Consider the following 26,190-nt stretch of genomic DNA (forward strand, 5'->3'; position numbering starts at 1 on the left):
TCAAGGCCAGCTTGGTCTACATAGTACGTTCTAGGATAGCCAGAGCTACATAGTGAGGCCCTGTCTCAAAACAAAAATTTTAACTTTATACTTTAATGTGTTTGTGTGTGTGTGTGTGTGTGTGTGTGTGTGTGTGTGTGTGTGTGGTGCATGAATCACATGTGTAGAGAGGTCATAAAACAAGGAGTCAGTTCTCCCCTTCTGCTTGGGTCCCAGTGATCAAACAAACAGGTCATTGGGCTTAGCAGCAAGTGTTTTGGGCTGCTAAGCTATTCCATTGACCCTTAAATTTGTACTTTGAAAAGAAAATGTTATATGGGCTGGAGATTGTCTCGGTGGGTAAGAGCACACACTGCCTACCACCCACATTGGCTACACCTGCCTATTACTACAGTTCCAGCAGATCCAACTTTCACTTCTGTCCTCCAGAGAACCTGAAGTCACACACACACACACACACACACATATATATACACACGTGTACACATACACACCACATTAAAAATAAAAGTATTTTGAGTTACAGGATACATCTAGTTTGTGGTACCTTTGCATAAACCTTACATACCTACATGTAATTGGAATTCATTTCTGACAGATGAAAAGGATTTCACAGTAGGATGAATCCTTTCTTTCAGGGTTTTGATTTGGGCCAAGTCGAACTGGGGTTGATTTAATGGACAAAGCTCTGGTCTGGGCTCATGTGACAATCAGCTGTGTGTCCAGAAACAAATGGCCAGTCTGACCTCAGCCTCTTCTTCCATAAATGAGTCTAATTCAGAGGCCCCATCCACAGATGACTGGCGATCGCGTCTCCACCAGCCTCAGCTCTCAAGAATGCAGCCCAGACACAAGTGTGTCTTTTGAGCTGCCAAAATAGATATTTCAAACACTAGACAGTAAACCCTGTGTCTTTGCCCAAGAGGCCCAGGCTGTCACTAAGAGCCCATTTACCCTACATGTCTAAAATAGACTTAATTACTTGGTTTCATAGCCTACAGCAAGTAGAGGGATAAGCCAGCACCAACAAGCCAGGGGAAAGACTTCCTCAGATGACTAAAGTAATACTCCAGAGCAGTGGTTCTCAGCCTTCTGAAGGCTGGACCCTTTTCTTCCGTTCCTCATGTTGTGGGGATCCCAGACCATAAAATTATTTTCACTGCTGCTTTATAGCTGTATTTTTGCTACTGTTATGAATTGTTAAGTAGTTTGGGAGACAGGCAGTTGCCAAGGGGTTGCAACCAACAGGTTGAGAACCATTGCCGTAGGAGCTAGCTGTAAAACCACCCTGATAGCCTTGATGGGTTCTATTAGAGAATTAAAGCCCAGACATAACTGGCCTTTCCCCTATTTTTTTAAGAGTTGTATTATGTTATGTGTATGAGTGTTTTGCCTGTGTGTGTATGTGTGTGTGTGCGTGTGCGTGCAACATTCATGTGTGCCTGGTGCCCAAGACAGTCAAACCAGTGCCAGTGTGTGAAATTCCCTGGAACTGGAGTTCTGCATGGTTGTGAACCACCATGTGGGTGCTGGCGACCACACCCAGGTCCTCTGCAGGAACAGTAAAAGCTTGTGACTACTGCCATCAACCAGGTCCCCTTTCTGATGGAGAGAAATAGCAAAAAGTAATGGCTGCAGTGTTGTCTGTCTTACATAAACAGAATGGGTCTTTTTATTAACTTTTTAAAGACTTTTCAGTGGTAGTAAAGTCATCACTACTGTCCATTTCCAGAACTTTCCTCTCATCCCAGCCACAACTCTGGGCCAGTTAAACAGTAACTCCAGGGGCCCAGATGTCTCAGTGGGTAAGAGGATTCTCTCTGTGAGTATGAGGACCTGAGTTTTAGTCACCAAAGCCATGCATGACTGCACGTGCCTTCAACCCTAACACAGGAAGATGGAGACATGAAGATTCCACGGGCTCTACAGCTAGTGGAGCTAAATAACAGTGATTGATAGAAACAGTAAGAGTGATACAGGGAGTCACCCAAAATCCTGCTCTAATTTCAGAGTATACATAATACATGCATATATACATATATCCACATACATATATACATGCACATATACATATGCATATACATACATGCATGGGCACATACATATACATATATACATACACACATATGTACATACATACAAATATATATACACACATGTATTCACATATATGCACATATATTTATATACATACACATGTACATATACACATACATATATACACACATAAATATACACACATACATATGCACATACATACACATATACACATACATATATAGATACATACATACATACACATATATATAAACACACCATATACATATATAAATGCATATAAACACATATATACATACATACAAATATACATACACGCATATGTATTTACATATATTTACATGATACACATATACATACATATATACATATATGCACATACACATATACACATATGCATATATGCACATACACATACCATATATATACATGCACACAAATATGTACATACCTACATACACACATATAGATAATCAGACAGAAAAATTCATAAGTACAACCTCGGAGTCCATTTTTGTTGTTTGTGCATATATGGTAGGGGGCTGATAGCTTTGGGCAAGATTAATTCTCCCTCTCTTGTTAGTTGTCTGTAGATTTTTGTCTAGAGGTGAGATCAGTGAGCTCAAATATAGTTTTATGCACTGATTCAACACCAAAATTAAATGGCATCTCATTAAAAAGGAAAAGAAAAATCCGTCCATGGGAGGGAGAGTGGACGCTGGCAGCAGGCACAGTGTGAGATGCTGTTGCAGGCAGCTCCCTAATAAGACAAAAAGTCCAGTGCCTGCTGTACAGGCTAAGTTTGCTCTATTCAGTCACTCTAAAGAAATCTACTCAAAAAGAGGTCACAAAGGCATGAAGGATGGATGTATTCTAAGTATTTCCCTTAAGTGTGTGTGTGTCTGTGTGTGTGTGTGACTGTGTGTGTGTGTGTGACTGTGTGTGTGTGTGTGTGTGACTGTGTGTGTGGTGTTGGAGAGGCCATTCTTTAAAGTATTTCCTTTTGTTATTTTTTAATTAACACAGACAAACAGGGCCACAGTCACTGCAGACTGTGCTTTCTGCATCCCAAAGTTTGGTGATGAGGGATTGGAGCTGTGAAGTCCTTGCATTTAATATTAATCTTTCTGGAACTAATTTCAAATAGCCATTTATCATGAAAGTAAAGCTACCTGTATTTTAATCAGGGGGGATTAATAAAACTTGTTCAGAGTTTTTTGTTTTGTTTTGTTTTTCTTCATTCTGTGTCGACAAGAAAAGCCAGCAGCATCTCTTTGTTTTGGAGCAGGCCTGGCTTTTGTGAATGCACCCAGGCCTCCAGCAATCTGTAAGTGGGCCTAGAGTAAGGCGGGGTCTGTGAGCTAGCCCGAAATAAATGCCAAGCCAGGGCCCCCTTTGTTCTGTTTTGAACAAAGCAAGGGATAAATCACTCCCCCTGGGGTCTGTTTAAGGCCTGGACAATGGTGTTGCAAATGTAGAGAAAGGGTGGGAGTTAATCTACTTTTGATTAGAAAAGCATTTCCTTTCTTGAGCTGAGGCAGGAGTTTGGCCAGGGTGGGGGAAAGTTAAAAAGGAGAAGAGAGTCTAGCAGCCTCCACCATCTGCCAGAGATGGCAGTGTAAGAACTGTCCCCTGTGACAAAGGAGGGAACACCAGAGAATGTTGAGCTGGGTTGAAATTCTTTGCAGCTTCTGACTCTGAGGCAGAGTGACAAGGCCCCACTTAACCCTTGCCTTTCTGGCTCTCTTTATCCTGGTAGCACAGGGAGGCACCCATGATGGAAACTCATGCTGTCTATCCGGATGTGTGAGCTGGAGCAGGGTTCCTACCATTACTCTCATTATTCTTTGCAGAGAATTGCTAGCTCTCTTGAGGAATATTCTGGAATCCCTACCAGGACCAGTAAGGACGTCGGAGGATGCTGGAGGAATCCGGAAGGATGAATTAACTAGGTGGTTTAGTCGGCTTCTATTGTGGTGATAAACACCAGAAGCTAAGTAACAAAAGTCAGGGCATGGACTCAAGCAGGAAGCTGGAAGCAGAAACTAGAGCAGAGACCACAGAGGGATGCTTGCTTACTGGCTCCTGCCTCGGGCTCGCACTCAACTAACTACCTTTCTTGTACCTCCCAGAAAGTCTCATCTAGTAGTTGCACTGCCCACAGAAGGCTGGGCCTTCCCAATCATTAATTAAAACGTATAAATAATAATAAAGCTCCACATACTTGCCTGCAGGTATCTTGGGACTCAGAACTTAAAGAGACAAACAGACAGGGGTGGGGAGAGTGAACAGCAGATCTGCTCACAAGACAGGGTTCTCATAAGTGATATTTTGAGAGGTTGGATGGATATCGAAAGCAGTGATTTATTGTTTGCTTGTGCTGATAAGGACTGAACCCAGGGCCTCATAGATGCTAGGCAAATTCCCTACCACTGAGCTATATTCCTATCTAGCTCTATTTTTTTTTTTTTTTTTTTTTTGATCTGAGCAAAAGCACACTGCATGCTTTGCATATAACTGCAGTTTCCCTCTTTTGCAAGACAGGATATTTATGTGAGAACGAAGTGTGACACTTGAGGCCAGAAGGCGGGACTCACTATGGAAGGTCCCACTCTGTGTGGGTTCCAGGCATGATGTGATACCAGCACGCCTGCCCACTAGTCCCATCCTTCTGAGCCCTGGGGTATGCTGCTGACTGACCTCATTTCAAGACTTCATTGCTTAGCCATACAAAGCCAAACCTTCCATAGCTGACCACCGCAGCTCTGTTCTAGGTGTCTAGTACCAGGAGGCTCTGCACACACTGCAGGAGGCTCTGCACACACTGGCTATCAGCTGTAGCTCTAAGTATGGCCTTCTGGCTCTCATTTTCCTCCTCTAAAGCACTGTGAGGTAGAGCAGACCACAGTAACTTTGGGTTCTAAAGCTAACAAACTCTATTTGCACATTGAAATGTTCTTTTTTCTTTTAAGATTTCATATATACTGTAGCTGTCTTCAGACACACCAGAAGAGGGCATCAGATCCCACTATAGATGGTTGTGAGCCACCATGTGGTTGCTGGGATTTGAACTCAGGACCCCTGGAAGAGCAGTCAGTGCTCTTAACTACTGAGCCATCTCTCCAGCCCACATTAACATATTCTAAAAAGCTCTGCCACTAGCAGCAACAGTGGTAGTGACGTACTTGCTATCAACCATCTCTGGTAGTAGAAGGTCCTATAATTGTTAGGAAGACACAGCATAAAGAGCCCTGTTACTCTCTGTGTGCCTCTGTAAGTGGAAAAGTTGAGCTATCCTCTTCCAGCTTTTTCATTTTTCTAAATAATTTTATTCGGGTAGCCCCTACCTTGGTGGCCAGTTAAAACCTTATTTTGTGTCAGAGTCAAAGAGTTCCAAGATATTTATCAATATCAACACAGGCCTTTTTTTTTTAAAAGACTTACTATTTTGTATATATAAGTACACTGTAGCTGTCTTCAGACACACCAGAAGAGGGCATCAGATGCCATTATAAATGGTTGTGAACCACTATGTGGTTGCTAAAAATTGAACTCATGACCTCAGGAAGAGCAGCCAGTGCTCTTAACTCCTCATCCATCTCTCCAGCCTACAAGGCTTTATTTTTAAAGCCTGTTTCTTCTCCATCAGATGAACCCTGAGAACATGCTCTTAGACAAGTATCTATGTTGCTATCACAGGATTTGTAGAATAGTTGGGAGGTGTTCTAATATATTACATAGCTGATATATGATTCATCACTGTCTAAGTTAAACATGTGATCATTGGTAGCATGTCCCGCGCAACCATCTCGCCAGCAAGAACGACGCGGCACACAAATAGGATTCTTCTGCGGTAAAGCTTTAATGCATCTCGAGAGGCAGAGCATAAGCTTGCAACAAGTGAAGAGGAAGACCCCGAACTATCTAGCCCGTCCCCTTATATAGGAATCAGTCCTCGCCTATGACGTGGAGCCCCCTGATTGGTTGAAACTCATCAGGCCATATGACACCACAGGAGAGGCAGAGCTCAAGGAGTGGAAAGTTACCCAGCGCATGCGCACATGACTTGTTTACTGCTGACTCCAGCCGAATGTCAGCGCCATCTTGTAATGGAGAATGTGCAGCCAGTGCCCCACAGTAGCATATAGGTAGGAAAGCTATACCTACTTGAATGGACCATTACTTGGTCTCTTTATCTCAAAAATTCCCAGAATTGGCTTCTGGGTAGGCTGTAGGCCATTAATAGTTTTTTGTTACATGGGAATGTTTTTGCTTCTGAAGTCACTAGTCATTTTTCTGGCTGGTGAAGCTTTCAGGCCACCCATGTAGCAAAGTGACATGCGGAGCTCATGGAGAGAGTTGGAACACCATGAGAGAAGATATGAGATGGTGTTATACATGGCCTGTGTTCCTCTGAGATGTTTACAACATCTGTATGCTCCTACATGACACAGTAGAACACACCAGTACACAGTGGCACAATGCTTTGGCATGCTGGTTCTGAGCCCATGAATACCTGTCCTTCAGTAGGGCAGCATCTCCTTTTGATCAGAGCTTTGCTTCCAGTGGTGGCAATTCTGTCTTTGCTCTGGGAATCTCTGAATCTTTAAGAGGAAAGCCTAACCCTCCAGCCTCAAAACACAGAATTTTCAGGATCTTATCATAGAAACATACAACTGTTTTGGTTGGTTGTTTGGTTGGTTGGTTGGTTGGTTGGTTGGTTGGTTGGTTGTTTGGTTGGTTGGTTGGTTGGTTGGTTGATTGGTTGGTTGGGGGAGGGGGTTGGTGTTTTGTTGTGAGACTTGAAAATTAGCATGGTACTGAAATTGTTCTTGGTGGGCAGAGGCAGCTGTATGCCATAAAGGCGTTGAGAGCATACAGTCCTGTGAGCAGAGGTAACCAATATGTGAGCCAGTCTGAGAACACAGTAGTGCTTGAATGGTGAGTGGTAGGGTGTACAAAGCAGATTCAGTGGAGTTTAGCTGATGAAAATTTGTACCAGGGATGAGTGTGTATGAACATCTGAGAGCAAAGAATTGAATGTGTAAATGGGACTGGCAGTAATTTCTTAAAGTCTATAGTCATCCTGGCACACAGTCGGTGGCTTCTAAGAGAAGGTGATTATGTTCAGTAGATTCTTAATAAAAACTACATTTGACTCCTAGAATAAGCCAGTAGCAAACTTCCCTCTTGCTTAAAGATATGTGTTAAAGAATAAAGCCTTTGACATGGGATACAGGCTGTCAGTGCTTGGCTGGTCAGTGGATCCTAGTGTGCACATGACTTTGGTCATTTATTCTCTGATTGACTGGGAAGAATGATGCTTTCAGAGAGAGGGGATGAATAATAGCATCCATTTAGGGAGTGGTGCAGATTAAATGAGATAATGTATATAAAGTAGGGAATCGGTAGCTAGGGTAAGTCTGAGAATAATGATGGTAACAATAGCCAGGAAAAAAAAAAAAGGTAAAATTTTAATTATCTTATAATATATTCTTGTTTTACTGTTATTTAATATTTCTACAATATAAAAATCCTTTTGGAAAATTTGTTTACTTTACCCTAAGTACCATTATAGGGCTAGTTCTGATGTTAAGGTTCTGTTCCCCAAACAGTTATTGATCTGTTAGTAAATAAGTCATGGGCCAGTTGCTGGGAAGGAAGAGGTGGGACTTCTGGGACCCTGGAGGAAAAGAGACAGATGCTAGAGAGGAGAGGGAGTTTGCCATGCTTTGGTAACAGAAAAGCCACACAGCCATGTTAGGTCTCAGGAGGAGCAACGGTAACCTATGGCCACTCTTGTAGGCAGGGTGGGCAGGGATGTTTAGCAGGAATTAGATGTAACTAGGAACTAAAGTTTAGGGCAGTCAGGAGTGTGGAGCTATGAGTATTGATAAGAGCATGCTAGCATCAGGTGTTTAATAAAGTCCAGCAATTGTGCCAAGAAGGGGAGTTGAAAACAAACATCTCTTCTCTCTCTCTCTCTCTCTCTCTCTCTCTCTCTCTCTCTCTCTCTTTCTGTGTGTGTGTGTGTGTGTGTGTGTGTGTCTGTGTGTCTGTGTGTATGTGTGTGTTTTATCTGTGGATTCAAGAGAAGCTGGATGGGGGCTGCTATCATAGCCCATTCCTGGAGCTAGGCAGGGTAGCTAATGCTACAAGCAATATACCATGATTCAAATAATCCCAGTTGCCCTTTGCTTGTGATTAAGATGAGCTGGCTTTTTATTTTCAGGTTCTTAAAAGAATTGGCAACACATTCTATTTCTCTGATATGTCCTTGGGCATCTGCACTTTCTTTTTGAGGATGTAGCCTTTTCTAACTGCATCTATCTGTTTTTTTATGTAGTTTGGTACTGGGAAAACTAAAAGCAAGTATAAAAAGGATGCTATGTGAAGCCAGATAGGTAAGGAGAAAAGAAAGACACAAGAAGGGAGAATCAGGCCAGGCAGGGATGCATATCTTTAAGCTTAGCTCTTGGGAGGCGGAGGCAGGTGGATCTCTGAGTTTGAGACCAGACTGGTCTACAAATCAAGTTCCATGATGGTCCAACACTACATGGAGAAAGCCTGCCTCAAAAACAAGCCAACCAACCAAAATAAAAAAACAGCAAATAAATAAATTCAAGGATGAATTCTAAGAGAGCAGTCACTTAACTTCTCTGCTTAACCATGTCAAAAGGTGAAATTATAAAATTGCTTTGAGGCTTTTAATTGGTTTTGATTTGTGCTGTGAGAACCAGGCACCACCTTATTCTATAAAATGGAAAGAGTGTTCTGATGAGGTTGCTTTTATAGACAGGAAAGGGCTGAGGAAAGCAGAAACAGAGAACAAAAGCCGGTTGTTTCCAAGTTACTGTCCTCATGCATTCAAAACAAAAGAAGGCCAGGTTGTATCATGTGCAATGGAGATCTCCTGGTTTGATGGGAAGCTGATCCTAGCAGGAATGACTCCACTCTGGTCTGGTCTTATCTACAAGTGACTGGGACTAAAACACATCCTATACAACAACGCCTATAGATGTGTTCTAACAACTGTTTGCTCAGTGCCCATGAGGACCGGAGTCCTGTAACTTTCTCTATCTAGAAGATTGTACTAGACATTCTGGTAGCCCAATTTGAAAAACAAAAAAAGAAAAAAAAAGTTTTAATGTTATATTAAACTCTATTCAAAGGCATAGACTGTCTTGGAAACATTTTCCTGTTTTGCATTGTTTTGTTCAGTCATTGGTAGCTAGAAATACTGATATGATTAAAAAAGAATAGTAGTTTGTGGATGCAGAGGCTGTTTGGCTCTTCAACGGCATTTCTTCAAGGTGCCATGTGTCTACCCTTCTTTTAAAACATGAGAACGTGATCCATGTCCTTTGAAAACTTCAAGCGCATTTTAGGTATGGAGAGGGGTGTTTACATGTTTGTATTCGTTCCTGTGGGAAGGAGAGTACATACGTGGGTTTACACATTTGTATAGAGGCCAGGGATCAGCATCAGTGTCTTCTTCAGTCACGCTTCACCTTAACTTTTGATTCCGCTTAATTATGGATTCCGCTAGACTGAATGGCCAGTGAGTTCCAGAAATTCTGCAATGGTCACGAGATGTGTCCCCCCTAAGCACAAATGTCTTAATACAGGCAGAGTCAGCCGCACATTGTGTCTGTAATGTGTGCACCAGGGAGGCTGAGGTTGAGAGGATACCAAATCCCAGGCCAGCCTGGGCAGTTATTGACACTGTCTCAAAAGCTACATGAAGAGATGAACGGTTGAATTAATTTTTAGAAACCTTACCCTGTGGACTCTGTTCCACTTAAAGGCGTTAGGAGAAAACCAATCCAAACATTCCTGGCTCTGGTAGTTGTCCTTCTTCTCTACGGATCTGTTTTTAACAAAATCCATGTTCCTTCCTCTTTCCTGAAACTTCTTTTTCTGGTGAGAGCTGCCAGTTTCCTTAACTCCCCACTCCCACAGGTTTGGTGTCTTGTGTCTTCGCTTTGAGGAGACCTTAGCAACTTTGTTCAGAAGGATAAAGGGAGACAATAGAAAGCCCTGGGCAATCACAAGTGTCATTTGTCAAAGCTTGACTAGAGGGCCATTCCTTGCATTTCTCACCGGTTTCATGTATTGAAAAATCTTATAGAACTTAAATGAGGCGAAACCTCAGGGTTTATTACTCTTTTATCAAAACATCTCTGAGTCCTTAACAGATGTCCACATATTGTCAATAGAACCAGCTTCTGTGCCATATATTAGGAAACCTGAAATGAGACCTGAGCTCCTGTCAGCAGGAGGCGGAGCTGCCCTGTGACATTCCTCCAACTCCCTCCCTCTTTTCCTTTTCCCCTCTTTCTGTCCCCCACTTTTTGTCTTTCTTTTTTTCTACTGTTTTTTCTTCCTACCACCCTATTCTGCTTCTCCTTCTCCCTCTCTTCCCTTTCTTTTTTCTTCTCTTCCCTTCCCTCTCCCTTCAGAGACACAGAATGATCTTTGGGGTGCTCCCTGCCCACAGGACTTCAAGCCCCCGTTCTCTGTGGATGGGCAGCATTGTCTCCATGGTGCCAGCTTTTGTTTGGGGCCTGATAGGGCAACTGGACCTATAGGCCCTCAGCTACCATTCCTTTGACAATGTCTACCTCCCACAGAAACTCTGAATAGAGAAAGAGATAGACATTGACCTGCATATTAGAGCTCTCAGACATTATCTGCCAGCCACCACGGGGATGTTCACTATAAGATTTCAGTGGTATATTTGAAGAAAAGGTTAGAAGTTTATATACTTTGAAAATGGCTCAAAGCTCTTTGGAAATAATGTTTACCCCACTCAGGTTGCCATACTGTGACTTAAATTTTAAGTGTTTTCCTCCTCCTCTTCCTCTCTCTCTCTCTCTCTCTCTCTCTCTCTCTCTCTCTCTCTCTCTCTCTCTCTCTCTCTTTCTCTCTCTCTCTGTATGTGTGTGTGTGTGTGTGTAGAACCTATAGAGATAGGGATACTACTATCATTCCTAAACATTGTCCTTTCCCTATACACAGGACATAAAGCATAGCATGCACCCCCAAGTCTTTACCAGATACATTATAATGCAGGTAGATGGGATCTTATAGTTTCAAGCTTCTTTTTCCTGCTTCCTCCTGTGTCAATAGCCTATCCGTGAATGCAAAGGCCACAGATGATGAGTGGACATATTCCTTTCTTTACACACCCTTCTGCTTTTACATCCCCTTCTCATCTAGTCAAACCTCTCAGGTCTTCCACTAATACACTACCCTTTTTCCAAATCGATCAAATAGCCCCTTCTAGTGTTGGAGTTACACAACTACCCAAAGCCTTGCATCTCCAACACTCCTTGCTAAGCCTGTATTTGCAGAAGCTATTAAACATTCCTCCTAGGGTAGAGGACTCCCGAGTGGCTCTTTCCTGCTAGTGTAGGCTGCAGGTCTGCTGAGGTTGAAGTGAGCTGGTCCTGAGATCCCCTAAAGTCACTTTCTCATGAGCAGACACTTGCTGTGGCCACTGACCCTGATACAGCATAAGAATTAGCTCCTGCTTTCTGTCTTTAAGATGGACCCCGACTCTTCAGAGATGAGCCAGAACTCCCTTGGCCAACTATTTACGGGTCATTCCTGTCCTGGTGATTCCTCAGAGATGTCCTTTAGCCAGCACAATCTTAACAGGTCCAATGCTGGTGTGCTATCTGTACCCCTAGGCTAATGCTACCTTCCATTTCATTCCCCTGGGGACAGAGTGTTAAGGTGACCAAGTGGGAATTCAGTCAGAGGCCTGGGATTCTCAGCCAGTCTTAGCAGGCATCGCCATCCCTGGGCATGCTATGACAAGGAGACATGCTATGCAGAGGACAGTGGCTATAAAACAGAAGCCCTGTTCAAAGCTTGGCCCCTGACTATAGACTGCAAGCTACACAAAGCTCTACTGTCTACATGTGACAAGTCAAAAATAGGCTGTCTCCTTCCACCACAAATCCTCAAAGATGTCAGAGAAAGACCAAGTTAGCATGGGGAAACTTCCAGCCTGGCAGAAAGGTCTATAACTACCCACTTTGGTCTCTGCAGGCCTACTACCTGGAAAAAACTAAAAGGATAGATAGAAGGTAGTGGGTACCTAGGCACATAGCCCAGCTGCCTCCCTGCAATGGCCCAACAAAAGAGGAAGCCAAGGGTCCTGTGTACTTTCAGCCCATGTACAACCACCATGGACAGTAAAGTGTCCTGTAGGGGACCAGTAAAACTGCTTATTCCTTCTCAGTGGCAAAACATGGAAAAAAGGAGTGAATCCCAGACTTCCTCCTTTGGAGACCAGCAATCACTAGACCAGTTGATTAAAGCATACTTCTCACTGGACTCATTCCCTACTCCCACCCTCCTCCCTTGTTAAATGTCCCTTCTCGCCACCTCTCTCAGGTTCAAGTAGTGCTCCCATATGTACCGGCTCTGCTCTAACCAGCCTCCCTATGGTTGCCTTTTTAGTACTGATGCTGGAATATTTATCTCATTGCATCCTCTGGTTGCTACCACGTTGCTAGAGAATTTGGAGTGGCCTCTTTTTGATTGTTTGTCCAGATAGTTTTGTTAATAAAAGAACTTAGGAATAGACTTGGAAGAAGGTCCAGGACAATTTTATTAGTTTGGGGGAGAAAAATAGGACAGGCAAGCTGTAAATCTCAGCAGCTGCCAGGGAAACGGAAACAGGGAAGAGGAAGAGAGGCATGCCATTTGAGTTAGGCCATTATGTTATGCGATGGAAGTCAACAGGCAGCTGCCTGGCAGAAGCCAGATGTATGTGTCAGAGAAAGAGCAGCAGTGGGAGCTTCAGGGGACAGGTGAGCAAAACCAGGGTGGCTGGGAAAGCAGTCTTAGATTCCCAGTAAGCCTCCAAAAAAAGAAACAGGAGGAAAGAAAAGAGAAAAGTTACAAAAGACGAAAAAGGTAGGACTCAGAGCAGGGAGAGGCTCTATACTGCTGCCTGATAGAAATTGCTTTGTAGCAGGTGGTTTGGGTGGCACATATATATGTGTGTGTGTGTATGTCTATGTATATGATGTGTATATGTATATATGATGTATATATGTGTGTATATGTATACATGTGTGTGTATATGTGTATATGTATATATGTATATGTGAATATGTGTATAAGTATATGTGCATATGATGTATATATATGACTTATGTGTGTATTTGTATATAGCCATATCCTCTTAAAATGTCTTCATATATATGTATATATATATATATATCAATAGATATGTATACACACATACACATATATACATATACACATACACACACATACACACACACACACACACACACACACACACACACACACACATATAAGATCCTGATTGAGGTTTGTCTCTCCCCACCATTGATCCAGCTTTTGCCTCCTGGGAGGCAAGTTTCTCTTCCTGCTAACATCAAGGCTTCAACTCTTTTCCCTCACCCCCAGTGTGAAATTCCAGTACAAGCTTTTTCCTTTGGCATCCATTGTTTTTTCAGTAGTCTGGTAGCACAAGTGCCTCTCTTTAAAAAGATATTCTTTCCTACCAAAGGTTACAATCCCTTTCCAGAATGGACCACTTCCACCTTGGATCCCTTCTATATTGACATGTTTAAACTGCCTCCTGTCCACTGCCACACCTTCACAGGCACTAAGTTAGCCTCTACTCTGATATTTTCAAATAAAAAGCCAGAGGACGGTCATGTACAAGCCATCCAGTGAAGACAATTTTAGGGACATAAACCACTTAAAAACTAGATACCCTAAAGAACGTTTTACAGTTGCAGTAGGGAAACTGAGTGGGTAGGAAGCTCAGTTTGCTCCTGCCTGAAGCAGAGTGAATTCTTTCCCAGCCTAGGATTTTTTCCAGTGCAGACATCTTCTGTGGATTGGTTTGTGAGCCGTGTAAAGGCCTGACATAGGTGCTGACTTGAAGCCAGTGAAATTAATAGGCAGTTCGATGGGCTCTCAGAGGGCTTACTGATGTCCCTACTCCGTCATTTGGGCAGAGACTGAACTGTTATTAGGCCAGGCTTCCAGCCTCTCATTTTAGCTGTGGATGATGATAGCTGTTAGGATGCACAGGCTACACTAGTTCCCAGTAACTGGTTCAGGGCTAATGTCCTCTATTTAAAAGACTTAATTATGGTCAGAGTGGGGAAACCAGCTGTGGCCATTAAACTTTGATCTGTTATCTAGAGTGACCCACAAAAATGTGGACTCTCAGTTTTTTTTCTTTTTTCAACATCAAAAAAGAAAACAGTTTTTAAAATACAAGCAGTTTTTAAAATACAGGGTCTCCACCGTGGACTCTCAGGGTTTCAGAGCATTTTCCTTCAGAGGTTTGAGGAAAGGGCATCACAGGCTTCATCTATAACCCCAGATGATGTTTCTCGAGGCTTTTGACTGGATTTTTCACTCATGGCCTGCAGCAGCCATTCATTCGGATGTAGCAGCTCAGTCGCCATCTCAGACGTGCCCCTCAGCTTGATGTGTTGGTAGGGGCCACGTTCTCTAGTTTACCCTTATTTTTTATGCAAAACGCCCCTTTAGAATGTCTAGTTAGGGTCTGGAAAGGTGGCTCAGTGGTTAAGACCATTTTCTGCTTTTTCAGAGGACCCAAGTTTAGTTCCTGGTACCCACGTTGGGCAGTTCACAACTATTTTTAACTATAGTTCTTGGGGGCTCAGATACACCTGGCTTCCTTGGACACTTGTGTGTGCATACACACATACAGACATGCACACACACATATAAAAATAACAAAGAACTCTAAGTATCTAATGACACACTAAGCTACTATCACATGTTACCATTTGATAGTAGTCATTAGAGCATTTTTTTTAATGTACCATATGTAATCTTAACAAAAGTATTAGTTCGCTTTGTTTGGCATCTATTGGAGAAGGGCGCCTGTGGGAGCTGGTTCTCTCCTTCCATCACCGTGTTGTGAGGAGGAAACTCAGGTCACCAGACTTGACAACAAGGGTCTTTACCACTGAGCCATTCCGTGAGCTCCCAGTGAGTGATTGTTTTGGGGGGGGGTGGTCTTTTGGGGGGTATGTAGTTCAGGTTGTATCTATTGTACCTAAATGTACTGTTCCTTCAGGTTTGTCATGCTTAGCTGCTCCTGGCTGGACGGTAACTCTGTAACTCTGTAACAACTGCCTTACCACTGTCCCACTCCGGATGGTGACATGTCCCACTCCGGATGGTGACAGCAAGCTTTTCTTGAGGAGTGGGGGTTGATGCTAACCACACTAAAATCTTGTTTGTGGGCCTGCTTTCTTATGAGATGTTCCAGAAAGAAAGCGAAGGAAAGGGGTGGAGAAGAGGAGAGCCATTACTAATAAAGCTTGCTCCAGAAGATAATGAAGGTCATGAGTGTCCACACTTCTAGGAAGAGAGGACCAGAATTACAGCCTATCTGGGGTAGACAGTGACCTGTGCTGCTTCAGGAAGCTACCACCAAAGCCTTTGCTTTTCGAAAAAGGAAGAAAGACTGAGAGTGAACGTGGCTTAGGGAAAGACATAAAAAATGAGACTCTGATGCATGTGAAGGCACAGCTTCTCCTGTGGGTTCTTCTGCACAACTCTCCTGTTGCTGAGAAAAGGGATCCAGCCAGGAGCTGGGCTCTGGGATCACACATAGACACACACAGACACACACACACACACACAGACATACACACACAGACACACTCACACACAGACACACACACATACAAACACATATACACACACATACACACACATACATGCACATACCCACACACACAGAGAGACACACACACATAGACCACACATACACACACACACACAAAAACATATACCACACACACACACATACACCACATACTCACATATACACACATACACCACACATGCACATACCCACACACCACACACACATACACACATACACACACATATATACATACATACCATGCATGCACATACACATACATATACACACACACCACATACACACACACACATAGACCACACATACCCACACACACAGACACACACACATAGACCATACATATACACACACACACACAAACCACATACTCACATACACACACACATATACACACACATACAGCGCACACACACATACACACACACATATACACATACACACACACACATACACACACACATATACACACACACACATAGACCACACATACCCACACACACAGACACACACACATAGACCACACATACACACACACATAGACCACACATACACACACACACACAAACCACATACTCACATACACACACATACACCACACACGCACATACACACACACACATACATACACACACCATGCATGCACATACACACACACCACACATACCACACACCATGCATGAGCATACACACACACATATACACACACACACCACACACACACACATAGACCACACATACACACGCACACACAAACACATCACACACACATACACACACATATACCACATACACCACATACACACACACACACACACACACCACACACACACACACACTGATGTTGCAGCTCACCTGCCCCCTAATGCTTGCAGATTATGTCTGGTACTTGGGAGGAAGCAGAGCCGCACTGTAGTCTTGAGGAGGGACTTTTGGCTTTGGCTTTGGGTTTTTACATTCTTTCAGCTGTTCCCACTCGGCTTTATCCTGCCCTTGGTCCCTACTGAGGACATTCTTCAGTGGTGCTGGGAGAGAGGAACACTGAGTTAGGAACTCTGGAGCACAGTTTCCCTTTCCTGGCAAATCAAACAACTTTCGGGATGTGTTGGTTTAACCCTTGTGAGTCTGACAGAGGCGGGATAGATCTGAGAACCAGATAGATCTTATCTCACACAACTCTATAACTCTATCACACTTTGTGTTTTTGTTTTGTTTTTTTTTTTAATTTCTGATTTCTCACTGTATGCATTTCAAATGTGTTTGAGAGTGAATGGGAGAGCCAGAGATCAACCTTGGGTGTCGTTCCTCCAGTCTGTCTGCTTTGGTTTTTCCGTGGCTCTCATTGGTCTGGGACTAGAAAGTTAGAATAGGCCAGCTGGCCGACAAGCAGCCTCTGTCTCCACCTCCCCAGTACTGAGATTACAAGCCTGCGTCACCATCACAGAATTCTTCGTGCCGGTTCCAGGGCTTGAACTCAGACCTTCATGCTTGTGCAGTTAGCACTTTCCAACTGAGCCATCTCTTGACACTGCAGAAGTGATTTTTCTCAATCAGGTAAAGACACAGGAAATGGGGCTGGAGAGATGGCTCAGTGGTTAAGAGCACTGTCTGCTCTTCCGAAGGTCCTGATTCAATTCCCAGCAACCACATGGTGACTCACAACCATCTGTAATGAGATCTGATGCCCTCTCCTGGTGTGTCTGAAGACAGCGACAGTGTACTCACATTCATAAAATAAATAAATTAAAAAAAAAAAAAAAGATACAGATACCCTGCCCTAACTCTGACATTACCACTAACTGTGATCAGGATCCACAGAGAAAAGCTCTGGTGGATCGGGGTTGGGTGGATCCTTTAACTTGGGTCACACATTCTCCTTGTACTCATTAATGAGAGAAAATTTGTACCCCATAATAAAGGTAACAATCGTGTGAGTATCCTAGGTCTATTTAAAATATATGCCAATGATTTGTCTCACATATTTTTAAAATGTCTTAGAAAAGAACAGGAGTCCTAAGGCATCCTTCCCATTGACTTCACAGGATTACCTGGCGTGCATTCGGGACCAAACCAAACTTCCCCTGGGGACCGAAGACAGAGCTGCTCTTTTCGGAAACATACAGAATATATACCACTTTAATAGGTAAGTTAATGCACAAAACAACATGACTCTCTCTCAGGTGAGCACACCTAAGAAATCTTTGCCCATAATCCTTGATTTGGCTTCATAAATGTTGTCGCTGTCTGTTCCATGGGTTCAAAGGGTACAGTTATCTCTCTGGTAGAGCGTCAACATCTTTTGTTCATAACAGAATGCAAGCGGGGCATCCAAATATCACACTAACTTGGTCTCCAGAATGTACCCCTATGATAGATTTTCAATATGCTTTCTTCTGCCAAATTATTACACCATTCTTGTGTTTATCTGTGCTGTGCTGTGTGTGTGTGTGTGTGTGTGTGTATGTTTATCACAGTGTAAGAAAATGTAGGAATTGTTTCCTTCCTCCATAGTTCAAATAACTTAATTCACATACATACTAAGTAGGTCCTGGATGGTAAACACTAGGCTAGAAAGCTAGAGCTATAATCAAGACTGGAAGCTGCAGGGGGTAGAAACAGATATATAAACTATTTTAATAGTTTGTAGCACAGCTTAGAAGACACGAAAATCACGCTAAGAACACAGGTACTAGTGTTTGTCATTTCATCTGGCCCATGGGAGATATGCACATTCTGATGAACAAATAGATCCAAACACCAGGAAATGCCCCCTCCTGTGGCTGCAGTGAAGGTCTTAGCTGGCATACTTAAAGGGCCAGCTTAATGTCATCATGGAGCAAGCACTAAACCATTCCCACCGGAGGTGTGCAAATGACACAGTGAGCTGCCGTTATAAAACTTGCCATTGCTCCCTTGTTCGTTCTGTGACTCGACTGTACTACAAGCTGAGTCCTATCCCTCTTTGCTGAGTCAGACCAGTAAAGATGAGCTCCTCGGAGGCAGGATCCATCCCCATCGTCTTTGTTCACTTTGGATCCTTGATGTTTAGCACCCACCTGGCTTGTAGGAGACAGGGTCCTCCCATTCTGACTATCTAGTTCATAGGACATACCAAAGCTACATCAGGGTTTCATTTGCCTGACCTTGCAGACTCTAAGAACCATTTCCTGTGTTCCTAGCCCATGCCTCTCCTAGGCCACCCATTGAAGCCCCTTGGAAACTCTCTTTAAAAAAACACAGTGAGGGTATTGTAGGATGCTTGCTGAGCATTCTGAACACCCGGGTTCTATTCTCAGCTCCCAATAAAACCATAGGTGATGGAGGCAGGAGGATTAGAAGTGGAAGGGTTATCCTCAGCCAGGAAGGGAGTTCAAGGTCAGCCTGGGCTACATGGCACCATGTCTCAAACTAACAAGCAATATCTGGCCCTAAATGGGATCATATCACTCCTTTAAAAGCTCAGAGGTTTATCAGAGGAGACATAGAGATTGTAAGAGCAAAAGGTGATAGGTGTCCCCAAAGGAATAGTACTTTCCAGAGACAGTGGGGCTAATGCACATATGAACTCAGAAACTGGGACTGTGCACACAAGGTCTGCACAAGCTCAAGCCAGACAAAATGCCATCGTGTAAGGGAAGTGGGCACGATGCTCCACCCCCAGCCAAGAAGCTATTTGAAATTAATAGCTGCTGGGAGGGGCCAAATCAGTTCAATGGAATCTTCAATAAAATGACACTGGGTATATCAATCACACTTCAGGGTGGCCCCAGTGCTCAGTAATCAAGCAACATAAATTGAACTCCTAGGGGCTTGTGTCATTTTTAAGAGAGAGAAAAAACGTGAAGTTGAGTGGGTAGGGAGGTGATGTGGGGTGGGGGGGGGTCAAGAAAAAGTTGGTGGAGGGGAAAATATCTGATGAAAATACGCTGTATGAAATTCTCAAAAAAATAAAAAATAAAAACACGATTTTTATTTAAAAGCAGTATCTGTAGGGACGCATAGAAATCAACTCATTGATCTGGGGTGAGACCACAGCACCAGAATTTTCTAAAAGGCCCTCAGGTTTTTCTAAGGCGGAGACACAGCCAAGAAACACTATTGAAACTCTATCTGGAGAAATCAGTCCGGCAATAAGATGGTGAGAAAGACGTAAAAAGCTGCAGAAGCCGCATGCTCATTAGCCATGTGTTGGTTTTAACGCAGGCCCCCATTTAGCAATTCCTCAAGTCCCTGGATAGCATCAGTTTCCAGAGCCCACTAATGAAACTGTGACCCAGAAAGATGCTAGATGCTGAGAGGCTCCTGGCCTAGCTCTTCTGTGGTTTGGCTGTAAATTGGTGATGACGAGAACGTGTGGACTGTTTCCTTTGTACCGGAGGCCAGACAGCTTTAGAGGCATCAGCTCCTCATCCACGTCATCGGGGTTCACTCAGCCATGTGTGTTCCTGCACAGCAGAACCTTGTTCTTCAAGCCCTTAATGAACACCAGGAAACTGTGGCTGAACACGGGAGAGATTCTTCACCCCTAGTCTAAGGAAGGATAAAGGGAAGTTAGCAAGAAGAGACTTGGCGTTGAGGACCACTCTGCCAAAGCTTGATGACCGGGAAGAACTCTGTGTTCTCGAATCCATCCTCTGTTCTTTTCTGTTAGATGTCCATAGACCATGAAAGCCATGCCTGGGTTAGAGTGAAGGAATACCCTGTTGATGATGTCCTACAAGGCATGGATGAGGTCACATAGTGGCAGTCCATCAGGTTCGTGCCAGTGGCTGTAGTGATCACATTAGTGTAGTCACAGTTCATGCAGTGCCTTTATCCTCTTAGCAGCTCTGCAAGGTGGACCAAATGCAACAAGACACAAGAATTTCACACATGACAAATCAGCCTTTCAGACCAGGAAGTCCCTGCTCAATAGGACTGAGCCACTTTGGATACTAATTTTGTTCATTTCTAACATCTTCCTCTGTTTTGAAAATAATATCCATTGTTTAACTTTACTGTCGAATTGTCCTGGTTAAATAGGTTAGTTATTGGCTTGATTGCTTGCTTGCTTATTTGTTTGGAACAGGGCCTAACTATGTATTCCAGGCTGACCCTGAACTCACTAGGTAGCCTAGGCTGTCCTCAAACTCACAGTCTTTGTGTGGTAGTCTCCAGAGTGCAAGGGCGACAGGGGTTCACTGCCACGCCCAGCTGCATACAATAGAACTGTGTATTTTGTCCCCATTTGTTTGGATTTCCAAGTTCTCAGACCTAGAGTCTATATTTATGGTTGAGATGTCCCTGCGGTTGTTAGAGTTGGTTAAGTAGGAGCATTAATGCAGCCTTTTATGTCATTGCTCATGCATCTTTAATGGTCCTTCAATTGATTTCCAAGATGCAACCGTCCATCGGCAAACCATGATGGAGCTTTAAATAACAGTCTCCAAAGTTCTCTTGTTAGCTTAATTCTAGGTTCTTCAACATAAAATTGTAACATCGTATCCAAGTAGGTAAACTTTAAGTCTTCTGAATTAAAGGAGTGGCAATATTAGCCTGAAATTTTTCAGCTGAATTTGGTTTGTTTTTTCCAAGGCAGACAGACTGAGCATCCTTAAACCTGAAAATCCAAAACATTCCAAATTGGAAACTTAAACGCTGTGGCTGATGTGTTTATAAAAAGATAAAGAGAGGAGGAATATGTGGGTCTTATCTCCAAGACACTGCACCATGTCTATGCAGACATTTCAAAATCCAAAAGCACTCTTGACCTGGATTTCTGAATCAGAGAAAAGTGATAGATAACCAACCCCAGCTTCTTCCAAGCTTTGGTGTACCATGTTTACTTCTTACGTTCTTTCAATTATAAAGGGCACTAAACATTTCACTGAAAACCTCTTATGTCCCCTTCCCCGATATCATTCTGCACTGTGTAGAGCAGGCACTCACATGCTGGAGGACCAGTTTTCAGGCATGGCACTGGGAGAGAAATCTGGACTTGATCATGAGTGTCAGGTTCTATGGCACCTACCCTCCTATCATATATCACCCCTTCAGATATTAAAAACCAGAGAAACAGATGTCTTAGATGTCCATACTTTATGTCATCACTGAAGGAAGAATGGGAAAGATCCAGTTAAGATATACCAGTCTTCCCTGGGTCTATGTTTCATTGTGACTCACTATCCAAGCAGGGTTTTTGTTGTTGTTGTTGTTGTTGTTGTTGTTGTCGTCGTCGTTCTGGTTTGATTTATTGCAGTGATAGCATCCATGGTTCTGGGGATGGTACCCAGGGCCTCACACAGATTACATATATGTGTGTTCTACCACCCAGCCTAGGAGTGGGAGTTTGGGAATCATTAGAAATGTATTTATTTGAAATGCATATGCTTTCCCTTGGTTCAGACATGGCATAAATACTCTTCCATATTTTTTCCCCACTCAACATCATTTTTGAGCTTCAGTGCTCTAGTTTGTGAGACAGCCACGTGGCTCTACCCAGAGTGTGTCTTCCTTTTGCATGAGGCCAGTTGCAACAAGAATTATCCCCCCCCCCCCCGCCACTGATATTTTTTCTGTGACTTTCCTGGTCATATCCATCACCTGTTCTCATGTTGGATTTTCTTCTCTCCTCTCATGGCCTGATAAGAGTTGTTGATAAATTCTGTGGACCATGGGTGTGGCAAGTGTCTCCTAGTGTGAGACATGCCCTTAAACTTTAATGTGGCTTCTCAGTAGACAAATCACACAAATTCACAACACAAAATACACTTTCAAAAGTAGGACTCTTTGGGCTTGGGTATTAAAATTATCTCCCAGTCTCGAGCAACAAGCATTTTTTTTTTTTCAGACTTCTAAAATTTTGATTATGTTTTTTTTTTTTAACATTTGTTTTTAATCTGCCTGAAACTGCTGATGGTGAACTGTTTGACAGTAGACCTAAGCTCTGATTTCACATGCCTAGCCAGCAGTCCCATCGCAGCTGATTGAAATGCACAAGCTCTCCACACTATGCTGCATTTCCTGTCCTTTCTATGCCAAGTTTACATGGGCATGTGAAATGAGTCTGGGCACCGAGGCTTCTCTGTTCTTGTCCCGCTGTACCGGTTCCGTGTGCTGCCTTCGACGGCGAGTCCTCTTTGCTTCCCCTCAACTCTGATTTAATTCCTCTTGACTTTGCCCCATCAAGTGATTTTGTTCTCATTTGTTATATTCATGCAGTACTCCGATGACATCTTTGTAAGTCTAGTGTTTAGAATGACAACTTTACGTGACCCAGACATCACATCTACAGCCGTGTGCCTCTTCGACCAGTTACTTATTTTCTTACTTATTTTTGTGACAGAATTTTATGTAACCCAGGCTGGCCTAGAACTCACTATATAACCAAGGCTGACCTTGAACCCCTAATTCTTCTTCCTCCACCTCCCACATCCTGGGATTCCAGATACTCATTGGGTCTCATCTACCATTTAAAATGTCCTGTGAGAATACTTAACAATTTTTTCTCCTACATGAAACCACCTAGCTTAAAATGCTGACATCATTTTGACTAAAAAAATTTTTTTCTATTCTTTTAATTAACTATGTATTCTCAGCTAGGTGTTTGGGTTTCTTTCATATGTTGCCATATCAAAAGAATGCTCCAGGCTTCCCCATGAGGCCTAACAATGGCTTGTAGATGCTTCTAGAATTCTATGCTGTCGTTCTGAAAGTGAGGTGACATATTTTGTTTCCTTGTTTGGCTCTTTTTTTTCCTTTGTGTCCCCTTCTTACTCAGCTGCTCTAAATCAACTGCCTCACACAGTGTATCTGTCCCTGCCTTCATTTTGACATCACCAGAAGTGTTTCTCTACTTATAAACTAAGTGTAATGAAACTTAGAGTTTTCAGAAGTATTGTGGGTATCGAACATTATTGAATGCAGAGTTTGGCTTTAGTAGATAGCATATTTCTTTTCTGCTGTGCATATTGAGTGAACCTCATTGGGTCAATGTTCTGATTTGAATCATATTCATTATCATTACTAGAGTAAACTCCACATGCCTGTGATGCTTTCTATGTTTCTGTACTAATGAAATGCAAAAATGATAATATTTTTGTTCTTTTGGTCCCTTCCTTTCTTTTTTGATGTATCATGAGATTTACATGTTTGTATCTCTCATCATGAAATCCAACTGGAACTTTATTTTGGCCTACTTTTCAGTGGCCACATCTCTGACTGTACAAACCTCCCCACCATCCCTGAAATTCAAGTCTCTGGTTTGGTGTCTGGAATACATCTCCAAATGGACAGAAACTAGGTTAGTTAAAAGAAACCACTTGAGCCCTAAAATCCCAAAATTATATTGCCTACCAAAGGGGAAGGGAAAGCCAGTACTCTTGAAATAGAGAAAAGTCGTCTAAACTGTAACTTGAATCTTTCTGTTAGGATGAATCATTAGGAAATGCAGGCAGTTCCTTCAAATTGGATTTTTATGTCTGAATTGATTCTAGGCAGATTAAAGTCATCAGTGCTCAAAGTGAAAATGTCCTTGTTGCCTTGGATCTTTGTTTTAACTCAGTGCAGCTGTGTTCAGCCTTTACATTGTACAAAGCTCAGGACTGGGTCTTATGACTCAGACGTGGATAACGACACCCTTGTATAGAAGGGCAGGAAGCCATGTACTCCAGGAAAGAACAGGATGCTCTGAAGGAGCCGAGGATCATGCAATTAATTTTGTTCAAGGGCCTAGTGAGATCTTCACAAAATAAGTTAAAGGATGTTTTAAAAGTTATCTCTAGCTATACTGTTTTTAAAATGTAATTTTAACGTGATGTAATGATTCATTTGGAGCATAGAACAAAGCAGAGCGGGGGCAGGGCAATTTCCAGTTTAGTACATTTTCAACTGCCCACCTCAGTGGCTCTCAGCTTTGTACACTGGTGGGAATCCTTTTATGAACAGGCTTCTTCTGATCAGCCTAATGTATCTATCTAGTCATGAGTTCCAGAACAGTCAGGGTTGCACAGAGAAACCCTGTATGTAAACAAAACTAACTGCAAAAGCCTAATGTATCTGTGAGCCATTTTTCATTCCCATATGAACATGAGTTCTGAGGAAGTGACACATTAAAACAGCTTACTCATGTGGTGGGAGAGGGAAGTGTTGCCTGGAGACTATGCCAGATGGAAGAAGAGAGGCCTGTCCCTGACCCTTCGACTTAAGGCAGTCTGACCTTGACGTCACAGTTCCTCCCCTCGGGTTCACAGCCAAGGTCAGAGAAAGCATCAACACTCTCTAGGAAAGGAGCAAAGCTATTGCTCTTTGTCCTCTAGGGCAAGTTCAGAGGCCTGAGCTCAAGTAGGAAATAGTAACTTTCTCCTGTACGTGATCTCATTCAAAAGAGAGGAGAGATTCAGAATAATTAATTACTCGGGGTAAAGAGAATAGGCCCAGACCCTTAAAGCAAGATGGCTGCGATCCGAATTTTACTTGGAGAAAGCTCTGACACTCCATCCATCCTTTGCATGTCTCACTCCTCACCTCACCACTGAGGCCAGCTCTGTGGTCACTGGCCCAGTAGACTGCAATTCTAGGTGACCAGTCCTGTGCCTGGTGATGGGTCCCACTGCACTAAGACACACACGTGCACACACTGTATCCCACAGTCTTTCTTTCCTTCCTCTCAGTTACCAGTCTTCCTGAATCCTCACATCTTCAGTGTTCAGCAACCCCCAGTCATAGCAGCGCTTCCTTCCTGCATCTTACACAAGACTATACCAAACTCATTCTGTCTTTAACTTTGGGGTCTCATTTCTCAAACGATTCCTCCCAAGACTCTACATACCCTCAAATATCAATCACCTTCATCAGGGAACAAACTTTACGAGCCCTCCCCCAAACCCTCCACCAAGTCTCTCCTGCCTCAGTTTCTCTTCTTTATTGACTTCAGATGACACGGTACCGGGTGGTATTGACCATTTTATTAACATTGATCACCTAAGATCAGAGCATAGGTGCCTGAATCACAAGTAGGACTTTTGCTTTGTCTTCTTTACCTCAGTGCTTCTTGTCCCGCCAGACAGGGACGTCTCTCAGCCATTGTAGAACAGCAGGTACACAATTTGTTTGGCTACTAGCACCCATGAAAAACATGAGAGAAAGAACCCCTCTCATTTGCCTTGTGTTTATGTTATCTAATAAAAGGCTATGGAAGTTAAGTTGCCAGATAACACAAAGACAGTCTCCCAGGTGGGTCTTTGAAAACTCCGGGGCACACAGTCTCATACTTAGCTGCTTTAAGTTTGGCGAGGAAATGCCTTCTTCAGTAGCCGTGTTTCTAATGGAACACAGAGGAGAGGTTCGGGAACCTTCCTTCGGTCCACAGCTTTGCCATTAGTTATGATGGGTGTAACCTAGGATAAGCAGCTCCCTCTTTGCAGCCAGTGACTTCCTCTCTGTGA

At 43.1% G+C, this 26,190-nt stretch overlaps 1 protein-coding gene across 3 annotated transcripts in view; it reads left to right on the forward strand.

Annotated features, from left to right (window-relative positions):
- The window catches only part of PLEKHG1 (pleckstrin homology and RhoGEF domain containing G1), a gene marked incomplete at its 5' end in the record, with an annotated part of 144,859 nt that overhangs the window by 76,086 nt on the left and 42,583 nt on the right, over positions 1-26,190 (forward strand). For all 3 annotated transcript variants that reach the window (XM_080941566.1, XM_080941564.1, XM_080941565.1), the window contains one exon: positions 17,809-17,909. In XM_080941566.1, coding sequence (XP_080797692.1) covers positions 17,809-17,909 — 101 coding nt within the window. The remainder of the gene's footprint in view (positions 1-17,808; positions 17,910-26,190) is intronic.

The sequence above is a fragment of the Micromys minutus genome (assembly GCF_963924665.1).
Source record: "Micromys minutus genome assembly, chromosome: 30".
Lineage (NCBI taxonomy): Eukaryota > Metazoa > Chordata > Mammalia > Rodentia > Muridae > Micromys > Micromys minutus.